Below are 16,328 nucleotides of genomic sequence, written 5' to 3'. Positions count from 1 at the left end.
CCCGGGCTCCTCTCACAGGCAACTTCTAGAGGGTCTGAGTGCAGAGGAGAATCAGGTTTAGGGCTGGGGCGAAGCCTAGCGCTCGGGAGGCAGGCTAGTGTGCGGATCAAGTGCTCAGCCCTGGGCTCACGGGCCTGGGTGGAAGTGCTTGGATCTGTCCCTTAGTGTCTACAGAATTGTGGGAAACTACTCAACTGCCCTGAGCCTCATCTGTAACACGGGAATGGTATAGCACCTTTCCCCCCGGGCTGTGGAACATCAGGCGTGTAAATGGGTGAGTGTGGCAAGGGAATGTGCAGAGAAAAGGACACCCAGGCCAGAGTGACCGGCCTAAGGTAACCCGGCAGGTGTGACAATTATTGGTCTCAGACTTGGGCATTCTGGCGCTCAGGGTGAGGGGAGTACAGTGGAAAGTGCTTTGGGATCAGAAAGACAGGGATACAAATCCCACCCAGCTCGGTCCCGTACTAGTCTGGGCAACCTGAGCCTGTCTGATTTTTTTAAAAAATGCTCCCACCCTGCAGGGGTTTTGAGAATTAGGTGATGTTACGTAGTAAAGTGTACATGTCAGTTCCAAGCCCCCAACTGTGATTAACTTTTAGAAACAGCAAATGGGTTAATACTCAGGAGGACAGAGCAAGCAAGTCAAGAAAACTAAGTGTAGGCAGTTCTGGTGATTTGTTTATTCCTCATAAACACTTGTTTCTACAGTACCATTGAGAGCATAAATAGAGGCACACGGCTATAATTTCCATCACAATCTGCTGCTGGGGAGATATTCAGTGTGAGGACGGGGACGGGGGCTGTGGTAGGTGGGCCGTGTCTGGGTCACAGGGTAACTGGAGGGCCTCCGTGATGACTGTGCAGGGATCCTGTCCGGCAAGATCTGATCGCCAGGCCTGATGGCCAAGGCTCGTGGCGGAAGAATGACAGTGAACCAAATGCAAGGAGCCAAATGCTCTTTTAGTTCACTATGGTCCTAGGATGGGTCCAATTCTACATCAAGTACTGGTCCACTGGGAAGGAGCTGTGTCAGCTCTAAGGATACAGTTCACTCCGTGTAGGGCCTGAAATGGCTCAGAGATGTCTGCCCTGGAGTAAGTAATACATACAAGTTATGACTGTTTACATCAGTTTCTTTCTTGACTATCCCATAAAGGAATCCTGTCCCATACCTAAGGAAGGAGAGAGGCACAAATGGGGAGTATCTGCTGGAACTCAGGTAAGGAAGACAGCTGGCAAAGTCAAGGAGAGGGAAACAGCACTTTCACAGAATCCTTCACAGGGGGAATGAGCCCACACACGTACTAGTCTGGTCAGACACAGTGGATCTGGAGCCATAATGCCAACCAGCAGCGAATGAAGGGGGACATACAGAGAAGCTGCGGCCTTGACTTCCACGGGACTGCTGTCCTGTCTAAGCCACCCCTATCTTTTTCCTTATTTCTCCAGGGTAGCACACAGCACTGGCCCTAATTTGGAACTAGGATTGCCTGCCCCAAAGATAGGCAGAATGTAGAGGTTCTGTATCACCCGGCAGGAAATGAAGTAGCAGGCAGCGCAGGTCTGCACTGGATAAGCCAGGGTGTTAGGGACAGAGCGTACCAACAAGTGAGACAAGGAAAGACACAAGTGGTAATCACTGCTGCAGGGCCTGGGGGCCAGAGTTCTTAGAACTTCTCTGTGACCCCTGACTGGCAGGTGATGGGACACGGCAGACGGTTCTGCGCCAAGGTCATTCGTGTCTCCTCTCACATCTGATTCATTTCTTCACCTCGAGTGAATAGTGGGGCGTCTGCTTTACCGATACGGGTCACCCCATCAGGCAGTGAGGCTTCTGGCTGACTTGGAGGCACTCTGGGCCCGCTGAACGACCGTGGCACACTTCTCACGCCGCAGCAGCTTATTGTTCTCAAACAGACCTTCGTTATGGGGTATTCCATGAGAACCATCGGGGAAAGTCAGCAGGCCTTTGAGGGGGACAGAGGAAATACGGGCGTGACAACAGCATTAGTGACTCAGAGATCAGCTTGACAGGTAGCGGCCGAGGAAGAGGAACAGGCGCAGCCCGTCCCAGGAGCACTCTGTGGGCAAGTTCAATAAGCAGGCGCGAGGGCAGCATCACTGTGGACCGCCGGACATCCACGGGGGATTAAAGCTAATAAGGTGTACTCGTCACTCGTGTTATGCTCGCCTAAGTAACCCACGCTGCTGGGCTGCAACTTACCAAAACCATCTACTCTGCCATTTTTAAATTCCCCCGCAAAGGTCATGTTGTCGTGTCGAATGAAGACTCCGACGCCGTGAAACTTGCCCTGGGCAAACTCCCCCTCATACCTGCAGAAACACAAGGTGGTGGCCTTTCAGCAGGTAGTGAGCTGCCAAGGTCAACTGAGTCAAGCAGCTACCAATACGTCATTTATTAATGTCAAAGAGCAAAGCTGATTCCACTTATTGCAGAACTCCACCCACCCACCCACTCCCAGCCAGCAGACAGGGGTCAGAGAGTATGTATGATATGAGGTCCTAATCTCAAGGAAATAACAGAACACTGGTGAGGTGGAAGGTCACTCACCTCTTGCCATTTCAAATTTCAGATCTATTTATAAAGTAACCAATAAATTAACTCATGCTTACTCATTTCCTGTTTTCAGAGGGCCTGGGACAAGCTCAGGTTTGACCAGATATTTACCACTGTCATTTTTAGATCAGAGCCTTCCTAGTTTAAGGCTGAGAAAGGAATGACCAAGTACATACCTTGAGCCATCTGAGAAGGTCAGTACCCCAAAGCCATTAAAGAGCCCATTCTCAAAATGACCCAGATAAGTGCCACCATCTGCAAACATCAGCTGACCAAAACCATGTCTGCGGCCTGGGCAAAGAGAAGAACAGGTATCAGACTGGGAGGGGGCTGATCGGGGTCCCCTCTCACTGTCTAACATCCCTTGCCTCCCATCACCCCACCCACAAAGGAAAGAAGAGAAACAATGACATTAGCAGAGCACAGTACTGTTACCCAGAGTCAGGCACCAAGAAAACCTGGCTCCTGGGGCCTTCCCAACTTAAGTCACAACCATCAGATTTGGCGCAGGTCTAAGTATGAAAGATAAGAGAGCACTTAAAAATAGCACATGGTTCCTTTCTTATGTGCAGCCACTTTTCTAAGCACTTCGTATTTATCATCTTACTTAATCCTCACGACAGCCTTGTGAAGTAGGCACAGTACTGTTATTATTACCATTTAACAGATGCAGAAACCAAGGCCAAATAAACAAACAAAAAAGCTAAATAATTTAATCAAGATCCCAGAGCAATTAAGTGGTAGAGCAAGAATGTAAATGCAGCCTGACCTGAGTCCACACTTAACTCCACTGCCACTCTGAGAAAAATATAACTATACCCCTTAGCACCATGAAGCTACTGTGCAAACCTAACAGCCAGACTGGCAACACTGGTTTGCGCTCTGTTACTTCACTGGGGCGAAGTTGAATGCACTGAACTGACCAGAAATCAGAGCAAGATGCTGCAGGAGCACTGGTGCTCTTCAAAGAGAGGAGAGGCCTTCTTAGGTGGACAGAGACTCCCCAGCAGAGCCTCAGGGATTCTCTCGTCTAAAGGTCATATTATCAGGGCCAGCAGGGATTTGGGAGGCAGGAGAAAAGGCCGAGGATGTATGGAGGCAAGGTCACATCCCTTCTGCACAATCTCTCCTCTCGAGGCTCAGGAATCCATCAGCTGCAGGATCTACCGTGAGAAGAATGAGGCACCTCTCTGGCAGCAGTGTGAACTGCTCTTCACTGGCATAGCTGTAAAGGGTCGCGTCTCGTTGGGGAAGCTCTTGGCTTGCTAGGGCTGGACAGACCCACGGGACTTGTTTCCAAACTGAACATCATAAAACTACTTCCTATAGAGTTTCAGGCTCCGAAGAAGTTCACCATTCCGACGAATGCGTACTCCCAGATATAATGAACTGTCACAGGGAATTCACGGCAACGAGTGTCATTCGCTCTGGGGTGTCTGCCCCAATTAACTGCTTAAGATTCACTGGAATCAAGTCACTGCAATGAATTCTGTACTTTCTGATTTATGAGCGCTAAAAATAAGTCATTTTATTCTGCTGAGTACATTAGCATTTAGAAAAACAATTCCCAAATAATACCACTAAAGGATAAAAGGGTTAAAACACTTTAAACTTAGAAGTGGAAAGATTTAACTTACTTCTGGAGGTTGGATTAACAATAGTATTTTCTAATTCCTTTATCGAATTACTAAAATCGAATAAAGGCAGGCACTATTCAGATTAAATCCTGGAGTTAGACGTGAAGACTCATAAAGTTGGCATATATATCCTGAGGTATTTGTCCTTTGGCCAAATGAAGTGTCATCACTGGGTCCTCTTACCCTCCTTCCACTCGCCACGATACTCCTCCCCACTGGAGTAGGTGAAGGAACCTTTTGTCAGGGTCATGGTGACAGCTTACAGAAGGATGAAAACTGTAGGACACAAGCAGGAGAGAACCAGTGTCACAGGGTGGCTGGAGGAAAGGCCTGCTAAGCACCTTTGTAGATATATTCAAACGCTACCAGGCAAGTCAGTGTATATTACTACCTCGAGTACATTTAACAAAACTACCCACCTCGCCAACCACTCCCCCCACCACCTCTGCCCAAGCAATCTTATCCTGCTATTTGTCTTTCAAGTTTCCAAATTTCTATGACCTAGGGTGGAAATGTGGGATTAGTCTACAAATATTTGCTTGATACCTACTATACACTTATCAATGTGTACAATATAGTCTCTTTTCTTAATAAGTTTACAATCTAGTTGATAAGACTAACAATCAAAACACTGAATAATACGAGAGATAATGTAATTAAGTGCCAAAGTGAACGGCAGAGATTAACAAAGACAAGGGGTGGGCAGAACTTAAAATAAACAGTGAAGAACACAAAGTGGGGAAGCTCCTGGCTTGCTAGGGCTGGACAGACCCACGGGACTTGTTTCCAAACTGAACATCATAAAACTACTTCCTATAGAGTTTCAGGCTCCGAAGAAGTTCACCATTCCGACGAATGCGTACTCCCAGATATAATGAACTGTCACAGGGAATTCACGGCAACGAGTGACCCTTTACAGCTATGCCAGTGAAGAGCAGTTCACACTGCTGCCGTGAGAAAACACGGGGCAATGAAAGCGCAAAGAGCAGCGTAAACATGGGATGTTCATTGGGAATCAGAAGCTGGGTCTTGCTGAGTTGAAGGGATAGGTAGGGAGTTAACAGGGAACAAATTGGTCTGGTATACTCAGCCTAAACCTGAACTCTGAAAAGAACCTCTCAGATTTAATCCAAACTCCCTCATTTTATAGATGGAGAAACAGAAGCCCGGAGAGTAGAAAGCTAGTCGGCGACTGAGCTAAAACTAGTCCCCAGGCCTCCAGATTGCTGGTCCTTTTTCACCTGTACTACGCGCTCTGTTTCTAGCTTAAAGAGAGCTAGGCAGAGAAGTTTAGAGCTGAGAAGATGGGGAGAGAGGCAGCCTCTCGGGGTGTGTGAACAGGGATGCAATATGATGAAAGCAGCTGAAGGAATATGAAAGTGGCAGCGGGACGCAGGATGGGTTGGAGCAGCAAAAGCCTACAGCTAGAGAAGCTTGTAAGGCAGGAGATATGATAATTCAGATTGTGAAAATAAGCACAAATTATTCTCCCTCCATTCATGCATGGCAGATCCTCCCATTCAGAGGCAGTTTATTTACTCCTCCACCCACTGGGTCTGGCTGGGTTATGTAACTAATGGAATGGCAGCAAAGGTGATGTGGCAGAGGTGTGAAAAGCATTTGTACCTTGGGCTTGACCTCTTGCTGCACTTGGGACTGTTCTGTCCCCATGTGAACAAGCGCAGGCTAGTCTCCTGGATGGTGAGAGGCCACATGGAACAGCTTTCCCAGCTGACCACAGATGCCTGGGTGAGCTCAGGCAAGACCAGAAGAGCTGCCCCTCTGAGCCCAGCCCCGAATTACTGGCCCACAGCATCAAGGATTAAAGAAATGGTTGTTTTAAGCCACTATATTTGGGGGTGGTGTGTTATTACCCAGCAAAAGCTAACTGATACATCCGGGTATGAGGTCATAGGCCCGAATTAGGGGGATAATAAGGTGATGGGAGCAGAAAGAATGACTGTGACAGATATATCACAGGGAAAAAAACCACCACCACCACCCAATAACCCTGAGGAATGCCTGGCTATGGCTTCACATGAGTGTAAAATAATGTTTATATTCAAGGATATCCTATAAGAAGGGATTTAAGATGCCAAAAATATCATTCAATATAAACAAAGACAAATAGAATCATTTGACATATTTAAAAAATGCAACCCTTATTTCCTTTTTTAAGTCCCCTCGGTCTTTTTACGCACCACTCATTTTTCCCAGATTGAAACAATACAATGTTTTCTCAAGTGACGGTGAGAATGCAGTCCTAGGCCTGCACCCAAAGCTCCTGAATCAGACTCTGCAGAGTGAGAGCCTGGGAATCTGCAGTTTTAACAAGCACATCATGAGATTCTTACACAGTAGAAAGCTTGCGGGCTACTTACCATTCCAATAAATGGAAATACTGTGTGCGACCTATCAATCACCACTGAAATGTCCCCCGTTATTAATAATTAACCTAGAGTCTGACCTTCAGGCACCTGACCGAGTTCCAACAGGACAAGTGTACCTCTTCTTCAGAGCACTGGGGTCAGATCGGGAGGACAATTTAAAAAAAAACATCCCTGTGGGTCTGGTGGCAACTGCTAGCTGCTTTTTCCTTCAAGTCCCAGGGAAGCCCAAATCACACACAGTGTTAGCGGTTGTACTGGTGTCTCCATCATGAAGAATCCAGATGGGGTTCTAAAGACTAGGTTGTGCAGTATAAGAGGGATCTGGAATATTTAATACGAAAATGATGCTTTAAATGTTCAACCAAAACAAGACATACACTGTTCTCCCCAAATTGTCGTGTTGGACAGTGCTGAGTTATTTATACTCCAGATCAGCTAATACAACCCTCTATAATCAACAGAGCTAGCTCCAGAGAAATGATCTGAAATACCTTTATAATAGCACTAACATGTACTGACTACTTATTGTGTACCATGATTTAAAAAAAAAAAAAACATCTAATTTCATCTCACAACTTTAAGAGGTAGGTATTATTGGTATTTCCACTTTACACATGAGGAAACTGAGGTACAGAGAAGGTAAGTAAGTTAGCTAAGGTCACCCAGCTAACACATGCAAGTTAGAATCAGAACCCTGGCAGTTGGCCCTAGGGCTCACACTCTTATTAAACACTTTTTTTTAACTGATGATAAAATTATCCGTATATATATATATTTTAAACACTTTCTTATCCGACCCTATCCTACCCTACCGTATCCTACCTTACCCTACCCTACCCTACCCTACCCTACCCTGTCCTATCCAACACTGCCTCCTAGTATACGAGTACGTGAAAGTATCTAGAACACTGCATAGCCCTGGCTATTAAATGTTTTTTTTCCCTCCTTCAAAAAGAGACAACTAAACTTACACAATTACTTACTGTAATGGAAATTTCTCTAAATCTCAGTATTAAAATGCTACCAGTGTAATTCACATAACATTTAGAAAAGAAATTCAGCAATGTTGACTAATGAGGTAAATAGTAAGCAGAGGAAAAGCAAACTCCAGTTGCCACTCATCTGTTCTTATCAACACCCTGTGGGATATTTCAGTTTTGGCTCATGTCATAATGATTTTCGATACAGATGCTGCATGCCCAGAAGTGGTCTGATGTGAAAACAGTCTGGCCTGACCAGACTGGGCTTAGTCACATTTTCTAGGCCCTGGCTCTATCTCAGAGCTCTAGTTTCTTCCAGCTATGAGGACAGATGAGTTCTGACCTCCCTGGGGTCTCACCCAAATATGAGGAACATTTATTTCGACGCCCACAATGAAGGCCAGCTTTGTGGATGCTTTTCTAGGGATGTTTGGGAGTCGCTCCCACAGGGCCACCAGGGACTTTCTCACTTTTCTAGTTACTCAGAAACTCCATATCCAGGGTCTCGAACAGAGAAGATGTCCCAAGAAAAGGATCATTTTCTTCTTGTCTTAAAGCCCTTCAAAACCTCTGGGGCTATGTTCTGAGAGGTGATACTGGTACCCGGGTGCCATCTCTGTCCCATCAATGTTCCACCAGGTCAGCATCCAATTTCAGGCGCACCAGCCTCTTATCGTCAGCCCAGCATCATACTGTGCCGGGGGTAGCAGTCAACGTGACTCCATTGCAAATACAACATTGATGAGAGAGAGTGAAACAGGTTTCCATCAAAACTGCAGAGGAAAACTCTTTCCAGTTCAGATAGGCATGGTGATAGCTCGAGGCCATCTTCAGCTCTTCCCAGAACAAATTCAGTCAGAGGACTAAACGTCAACTTATGGTACAAATCTGGGCTATCTCATTCCTTCAAAACAAATCAGAGTCTGAAAGGTTGTATCTTCTACTAAATCTTATGACTAAACAGCCATTCCAAAACACAAAATCACTATATATATAGGAAGATGATAAGATAAAGTATTTCCTTTAAATGACAGGCAGCAGTGGACTGGTCTCCACTCAAAAGCTTTGGAAGGAGTTGGAGTGCAATGTGAGGAGTCAGACTGACTGCACAGGGGCTCCCAGAAAGCAGCCTCGTTTACTTTTTCTCAAGACCACATGAAACTCCCAAATAGTGGCATCCCACCTTGTTTCAGAAGGACAATATAAGGTCTCTGAAAGAAAGGGAACAGTGTTTCTCCACTTTGAGGATTATCTATGCAGAAAGCACTAGCCTGCCCCTCAAGTTGTAAAACTAGCCACTCTTTTGGTATGCAGCTAGCTCTTGGGAAATATACCCTGTTAAAAAAACAAAAACAAAAGCAAAACAGAACCAAAATGGAGTCACTTGTGGTAAGCTCCACCAATACTTAATACCTAACTTAACTGCAGTTTCAGCTTATCCCAGGAGAGGAATTTTACACCAACCTGTCTAGAATTTCCTGGTCAGCACTAGTGATGTAATCTGCTTGATAAGACAGACCCCTGACCTTCCCCTAAGGGAAGGTAAACTTGCCTGAAATAATCCATTCTTTTGCCCCACACTCTTTCTGCCTATAAAAACCTTTCAGTTTGTACAACTCCTCGGAAATACCTTTCTATTTTTACTAGATGGGATGCTGCCCAATTCAGGAATCATTCATAAAGCCAATGAGATATTTAAATTTACTCGGTTGAATTTTTGTTCTTTAATAACCCTAACTATTTCAAGGAAGCCAATGAAACCTGAAAGATTATGTTCTTATAATCAAATGTGACAGACTGTATTTTCTAAAGATGTTTGCAAACATACCTCCTGTCTTACACATTCTTCTACAATTAGACCCTGCCATTGCCCCACCAAAAGTGGACTCTAACTCCTTTCCTTTGAATCTGTGTAGGCTTATGATCTTATGATTGTTTTGACCAATAGAACATGATGGAAGTGATGGTGTATTCTGAAATTAGATCATTAAAGGTCACGCAACTTCCATCTTGCTCACTGGTACACTTGTGCTGGGAGACCTGAGCCACCACATAAGAAGTCTGACTACCCTGAGGCTACCAAGCTATGAGGAAGCTGAGCCACACCGACAGCCACAGGTATTGGTGAGCCGGTTGGCAGGTCTCATCTTTGAATCATCTTAGCCCAGGCATCAGGTGTGAGTAAAGGAGACTTCAGATGACTCCAGTCCCTCTGCAAGCCATTAAGCCTGATCACATCTGAGGTATCTGTGAGCAACATATGGTTGTTTTAAGCAGCTAAGTTTGGGGTAATTTGTCATACAGCAATAGGAACTGGAATATCATCTCTCAACCTAACCCTGCCACCATCCTCTCCTATTTGTTTTCAAAAGTCCATACTGTACTACAAATTTCCATTCCTTTTTGATCTAGGGAGGTAGAGCAAACTCCCTTCAACAGTTGCCTGTCAAAGTGATGTCCATTCCCAAGAATATAATCAGAAGTGCTAATTAAAGGGAACACATGTTGACTCCATGAGTTTCAAGCCATGGTTGAACACACTTGACTAGAAACTTCTACCTATGTCCAAATAATGGATATTGTCACTGCCTGGAATAGTGTCAGGATTTTTCATTTATGACTTCTGTAATCAGCCATGCTAATTAATGGTCAGCTGCATAGCCACTGACCCAGAAAGAAATTTCACCAGTCACCATGGTCATTGAGACAAATCTAGCTTAAAAAGTATAGTTAGTGCTGATGAAGATTGAAAACCCAATACTTTAGCAAATCAGTACGTGTATCAGTTATTCAAAAAATCTTTTTAAATAAAATGGAGGGCCTATGAGTTTAGGCTTCAGCTATACAGAGTCAAGATAGTTCATGCTTCTTCTAAACAAATACCCACCCTTCTGCTCTCTTGCCGGATGGGTTGCAAAGGATCAATCCAAACATCTATCTGAAAGGAAATTAGTATTTTGTCCGTGTAAACTAATACACTATTAGTCTGCACAACAGACTATATCCCTGCTAGTTTTCTTTTCTCCTGACCCAGACATTTCCAGATAGAAGTTGGAGGCAGGAATGGTAACTTTTGTTTCCATTCCGTTCGTCTTTTTTTAAATTTTAGAAATCAAACTTGTTAAAAGAATACGTATGCTTTCATAGTAACCTGTGCCCCAGTTCAGGATTAAAAAAAAAAAAATTCACATAAAGGGGAACAAATTTTCAGTTTGAGAATATTGTTTGGGGGCAGCCACTTTACCCACATATACCTTCAACACTGGCCACCCCCTCCCAAACCACCCCTCCCAAAGTATAACAGTCTTGCCAAAGTTCCTTCAGTTATAAAGAAAGCAGTTTTTAGGCTTTCAGACTCCTAAAGACAAGAAAATGAAGGTTTTGATGAACAAAGATTAGGTTTGGAAGAAACCCAGAAGAAAAAGCCAAACGTTCTTTTTCTCCCCCCCCTTTCTTCCGCCCCCTCCGCCCCACTCCCGTTCAAGTCGTTGTTTCTCAGTCTAGTCAAACGTTCTTTTTAAAGTGTTTTACATGAGCTTGAATTAACTGTTTTTATAAGTCTGTACGTCTCTTTTACTGTAAGTCTCCCTTCTATTAGAAAAGTAAACTAAATGTATCACTACTAAAGTTCTTATTTATGAAGACTGTGGGACAGTTAGATTGAAGAAACTGAGAAGAAAATCCTGACACCAGAAAGAAAGTAAAAAACAAACAAACAAACAAACACTCGGGAGTAATGGGGACTGCCAGGATACCATTCTAGTTCATGGTTAAGGAAAATGCCATGGTTAAGGAAAATACTACAGTAATATAGCCGAGTTACTGCTGCTGATACCTAAGCATTTCGGTGATGCCACCATGCTGGGATGCTACCATCAACTAACTGAGGCATCCCATTCCCCAAGACTTGATGTGTGGGGACATCTCCCCACGGGAGTGTGAGAGAGGCGGGCCCAGAGCAAACAAAGCCCTAGATGGCAACAAGGCAACACTTTCTGGTCCACTTCCCCTTTCCTTCAACCACCCATTCGTGCCTTCCAGCATTGCTCTTGCCCTCTACCCGGGTCTGCTTTCCCTCCCGGGCCGGATCTTCTGCTCGCACAAGGTCTGCCATCTGCTCCAGACACAGCCCCCAACCACTCCGCTCGCTAACCCCCGTGCCACGGGCGCTCCTGGGCTTCGGCACCCAGCGGTGGAGACGCGAGGCCCGGTTTGGGGACTTCGGGGCAGCCGCCCTCCGGTCAGCGCGTCGAGCACGGAGCCGCGCTCTCCAGCCCATGTCATCTAGGGCTGGGTTCCTCGGTCCCTTCCTCACCGATCACACTGTCCCAGCCCCTTCCAACCCGCACTGCCAGCCAACCTGGGCTCCGCCTTTCTGGATGACGGTCACGCCCCGACCCGGGGCTCCAGCAGCCCGGACCTCCGCTCCGCGGGGTTCGCCCCTGCCACCTGCCTCTCCGCCACCTCCACCAGTGCCTGCCCCACTTGACGCCGCCATCCCGGGTAGCCGCACTGGGCACAATTCCCGCTGCCCATTGGCTGTTACCTAGGCAACCGGGAGCAACGCCATTCTCCATTGGCTCAGCCTGGATTCGGCGCCATCTTTGTGCGGGGCGAAATGTCTCGAGAACCCCTCTCAAATATCCGAAAGAGGGGTGGGGCTGAACTCCGGGTTCCTCCTTGGCAATCCTGATGAGAGAACTCGGGTCTCGCCTACCCCGCAACAGCCTAGCCAAAATGTGAAAACCAAACCGAACCAAACCAAACCAGCGTCAGACACAACAGTGACCACCAACTCAAGCGGCTTCGATCCTGCGCGGATCTCCATGGTTGTAAATGGCCCGGCCGCGGAGTTAAAGGACAGAACCTAAACACGGCTTTTGAGGTGCAGCTTTGTAAATTGCAGCGCGTTGGACAGGGCAGCTGTAGTTCAATGTGTGTCGACTCTATGCCAGCACTGTGATATCAGGACACGTTTGCATTCTTTGTAGGGATTTGTGTTGTCGATGTCGTTACCCAGGTCCTTTGTCTTTAAAATACCGTGCCAAGATTGGAGCAAATCCTCCAAAATACTGCGCACGCCAATCCGTTTATCTATATGTTTATTTACTGAACAATGGGAATGCAGCGTGCTGCTAGGTTCTGCCAGTCTAGAAAAGACATGATCACTGTCCTCATGTGACTTACTGCCCAAGTGTGGAGAAGAAAAGATGCATGCACGTGGAAAAATCCTAGACTATATTTAACTATTAAAAGAAGGCAAACGCATGAAGAGAGTAAGCAAATTGTTTCTCTGAAGTGAGATTTTTCTTCATTTGTACGATGGAAAATTATAACGATGATGATAAAGGCAGCCTAGGACTTGTTTGAGAATACAATGTCAAATGCTCAGTACTATGTCTGAGAAATTGCAAGGGCTCACTAAACAGTTTTAAAAGACTTGGATTCTGTGTTCAAATCCCTGCCACCAACTGGGTGTAGCTTCAAGCGAGTTATTAAACTCACAAGCCTGTAAAATAAGATTGGACTAGAAGACCTATAAAATTCAATCCAGCTCTAACACCCAATGGTTAAACATGATAAAATTGTGTGGTATTGACTATTGATATAATTACAGCAGTTGAGAGAATGGAATGTTAAGAAATCAGATTGGAGAGTCTGTATTAGAAAATATGAAGAAATAAAGTTGTGGTCAAGTTATAGAGAAACCTGAAAAATTAGAGAGAGGGTATGGTTTGCAAAATGTAGTTTCTTGAATAGGCAAATTCACAGAAAGTATTAGGTTGGTGCAAAAGTAATTGCAGTTTTTGCAATTATTTTTAACCTTTTAAACCACAATTACTTTTGCACCAACCAGTAGAATAGAGGTTACCAAGTGCTATAGGAAGATAGAGTTATTGTTTAATGAATACAGAGTTTTTATTGTCTTGATGAGAAAGTTTGGGGTAGAGACAGTAGTAATGGTTACACAGCATTATGAATGGATTTAATGTTACTGAATTGTACACTTACGAATGGGTAAAATGATAAATATTATGTATATTTTGCCACAATAAAAATGTAGTTTCTTGACCAGAGCAGTGACACAGTGAAACCAGTGTTTTAATAAAATTATTCTGGCAGTGATACACAGAGATGATCAGAAAGAAATTGGAGGGGGTGCGGTGTTATCACTTTGTGAGGGGTATAAATGTCTTAACTATTACATTGTTTTGTACACCTGCAACTAATAATAATAATAATAAAGAAATTGGAAGCAGAAAACAAATTCAGAAGCTATTGTAATAACATAACTAAGACATCCTGGAATGTGGCATCAGTGAAGATGGAAAGAAGGGGGATAAATATGAGACATATTTTGTAGAGGTATTTAATAAGAAACAATATAGTGTGGAACTAGTCTGCTTGAATTTGGATCCAGCTCTGCCACTTCCCAGCTGCATGACTATAAGCAAGTTATTTTATTCAGTTTCCAACATCACAGGGGCTGTAATGCTAGTTATATAACTTACTCCATGTAATGCACTTAAAATAATATCTGGCACATGCTTATCATTTGGTAAGTGCTAAGTCTTCATAGGTAATAGGGAATGTATTGACACTCTTTTCGGTAAAAGGAAAGTCAAGTTCTGAGAAGTAGATGCTGAAACATATTATAAGGGTTTTCCATAGAGAAAACTCAGAATTCAAGGGAGAACTCTAAATCTTGGAGCTTTCCTTGACCATAATTTGCAGCTTAGGGGCTAAATAAGATAATTAATACAGGAGATCATCTCTGTGGCTGTGGCCCCTAGGACACAAAAGGCAAATATTACTTAATTATTTGGCGTTTGGGTAGGAAAGGGAACTACATGTCTTGTATCTGAAAGGGGGTAATTGAACCATCTGTATGGCCATTTGCTAGAATGGTTTATTTGGCAAGAAAATGTTTAAGACATTGCCATAATATAACTAAACAATTCAGTACTTCTAGTTAGCTCTGCCAATAATTTGATTCAAGAAAGAATTGTTGAACAAACTAAAAAAGAGTCTGGAGGCTTTGGCTAGAAATAAATGATAATGATTTATTTAAGGGTCTTAGGGTTTACAAACCCAAAACACAACTAGGCAAAAACCCAGAAGTATTCTGAAGAAAAAAAGGAAAGTTAAGAGTTCTTATAGTAAAAAGTGCATTCTTAAGAATAATCAGTTCTGTATTCTTAGCCCTAGGATTGGCCCAGGGTGGTTATCAGTCAGCTATCACGAGATCTGGATGATGGATGCCATGTGATCTGGAAGATGGGTGCCAAGAGGTCTTGTCACATCCATGGTCTGGATAATAGATGTCAGGTGGTCTAGATATGTGAGTCTTTCAGGCGTTATCTGGAGGTTTGGTGTATGTCCATGAACTGATGTATATCCAGGCATTGATACAGGACTAGAAAGTTCAAAATTTAAGTTCCCAGGCTAGTTCAAACAAGAATAGACTAATGTTCTCATGCCTCAACCAACTTGATTTTAGTAATTTAGCGGCTTGACTATAGTGACACCATTTTATTTCTTCACTCTGTTCTCCAGAATGATTATGAAATATTGTTTACTATGTGGCTGGTCACCAATTGTGAAAATCCATGCTGATTACTTTAAGCACAAAACCAAAAGCATCAACAATAACCTCAGCAGTGATAAAAATCTATCATTTGTTGAGTGCTTTTTAGGTACGAAGTGCTATAAGTTCTTTACATATTTATCTTGCTTCTTATTTAATCAATTGAAGAGGAGATGATTATTCCCATTTTATAGATGAGGAAGCTGCGGCTTAGAGAGTTAAATAACTCATAACTAATAAATGTGAAGCCAGGGTTCAAACTCAAATATCTGTGAGTCCCTCTTTTCTCCCCTTTTTCCCCCAGTGATTTAATTACATTCTTCCTTTAACAGTTAGATCATAGCACATGCCCCACTTAAGGCCTTTACTGACTCTCCAGCCTACCTCCAAATTGCTGAACTCCTATTATGGAGTTTTCAGCACTTATTGTTGGCTCTTTTTCTCCTACTGCGTCAGAGAGCTGTGTGGCTTCAGCTTGAGGGCAGGGACTATATCATCCTTCTCTTTTTCACTGATAACCATGTACTGAGCATCTACTGTGCCTAGACACGGAGGATTTACAGTGATAAATAAAATAGTCATGGACTCTTACCTCATGGAATTTTTGTCTGATAGGACCATGTATTTCCTCAATTAACAAACATTGAGCTTTGGGCCAGGCACTGTGTAAGCTGCATGAGGGCTGGGATTTTAAAAAAACAACAACAGACCTTTTTATTTAGGTAGAGCAGGGATTTTTGTTTGTTTGCTTCACTGCTGCCTCTCCAGCACCTAAAACATAGTAGGTGCTCAATAAATATTTAATGACTGCATGATTGAATAAATGCAGATACAAAGATTAGATTTTTCCAGTCTTACAGCTAGTTCGTAGCAGGCACGCAATAATTAGTGACTGATTAAGTAGGCTACTTTGAAAACTCTCATAGATAAGTCAGCGATTGAAAGCTAAGGCGCGGGCGGGGCGGGGCTGGTAAGAACTGAGGGCTCGTCTGACCCAAGTTTGTCTCCTAGAGCATGCGCAGTCCTCACAGAAGGTGGCGAGCAAAATATGCGGAGGACGGGATTGCGTAGGCGCTGGTTCTGATTGGCTAGTGTTAGCGCGCGAGGGGTCGTGCCTACGCGTCGCCAAGTAAACAGGGTAGGTAGGGGCGG

General features: G+C 44.2%; 1 protein-coding gene across 3 annotated transcripts; it reads right to left on the bottom strand.

The window, feature by feature from the left end:
- Window positions 1-817: 817 nt before the first annotated feature.
- Window positions 818-12,086, bottom strand: MORN4 (MORN repeat containing 4). 3 transcript variants are annotated; one of them, XM_033131346.1, is made up of 6 exons: window positions 11,949-12,086; window positions 10,476-10,526; window positions 4,402-4,494; window positions 2,758-2,872; window positions 2,228-2,337; window positions 818-1,970 (listed from the first exon to the last, which is right to left on the bottom strand). In XM_033131346.1, exons 3-6 carry the CDS (start codon window positions 4,466-4,468, stop codon window positions 1,822-1,824), a joined length of 441 nt encoding a protein of 146 aa, XP_032987237.1. In that variant the 5' UTR covers window positions 4,469-4,494; window positions 10,476-10,526; window positions 11,949-12,086; the 3' UTR covers window positions 818-1,821. The 3 variants fall into 3 exon arrangements, with proteins under 3 accessions (XP_032987237.1, XP_032987236.1, XP_032987238.1); XM_033131345.1 differs by lacking the exon at window positions 10,476-10,526; XM_033131347.1 differs by lacking the exons at window positions 10,476-10,526; window positions 11,949-12,086 and adding an exon at window positions 11,742-11,881.
- Between the last annotated feature and the right edge of the window lie 4,242 nt (window positions 12,087-16,328).

Source organism: Rhinolophus ferrumequinum, chromosome 16 (assembly GCF_004115265.2).
Source record: "Rhinolophus ferrumequinum isolate MPI-CBG mRhiFer1 chromosome 16, mRhiFer1_v1.p, whole genome shotgun sequence".
In the NCBI taxonomy this organism is placed as follows: domain Eukaryota; kingdom Metazoa; phylum Chordata; class Mammalia; order Chiroptera; family Rhinolophidae; genus Rhinolophus; species Rhinolophus ferrumequinum.
The sequence above is the reverse complement of the archived record's forward strand: the minus strand, read 5'-3'. Positions and strand labels throughout refer to the sequence as shown.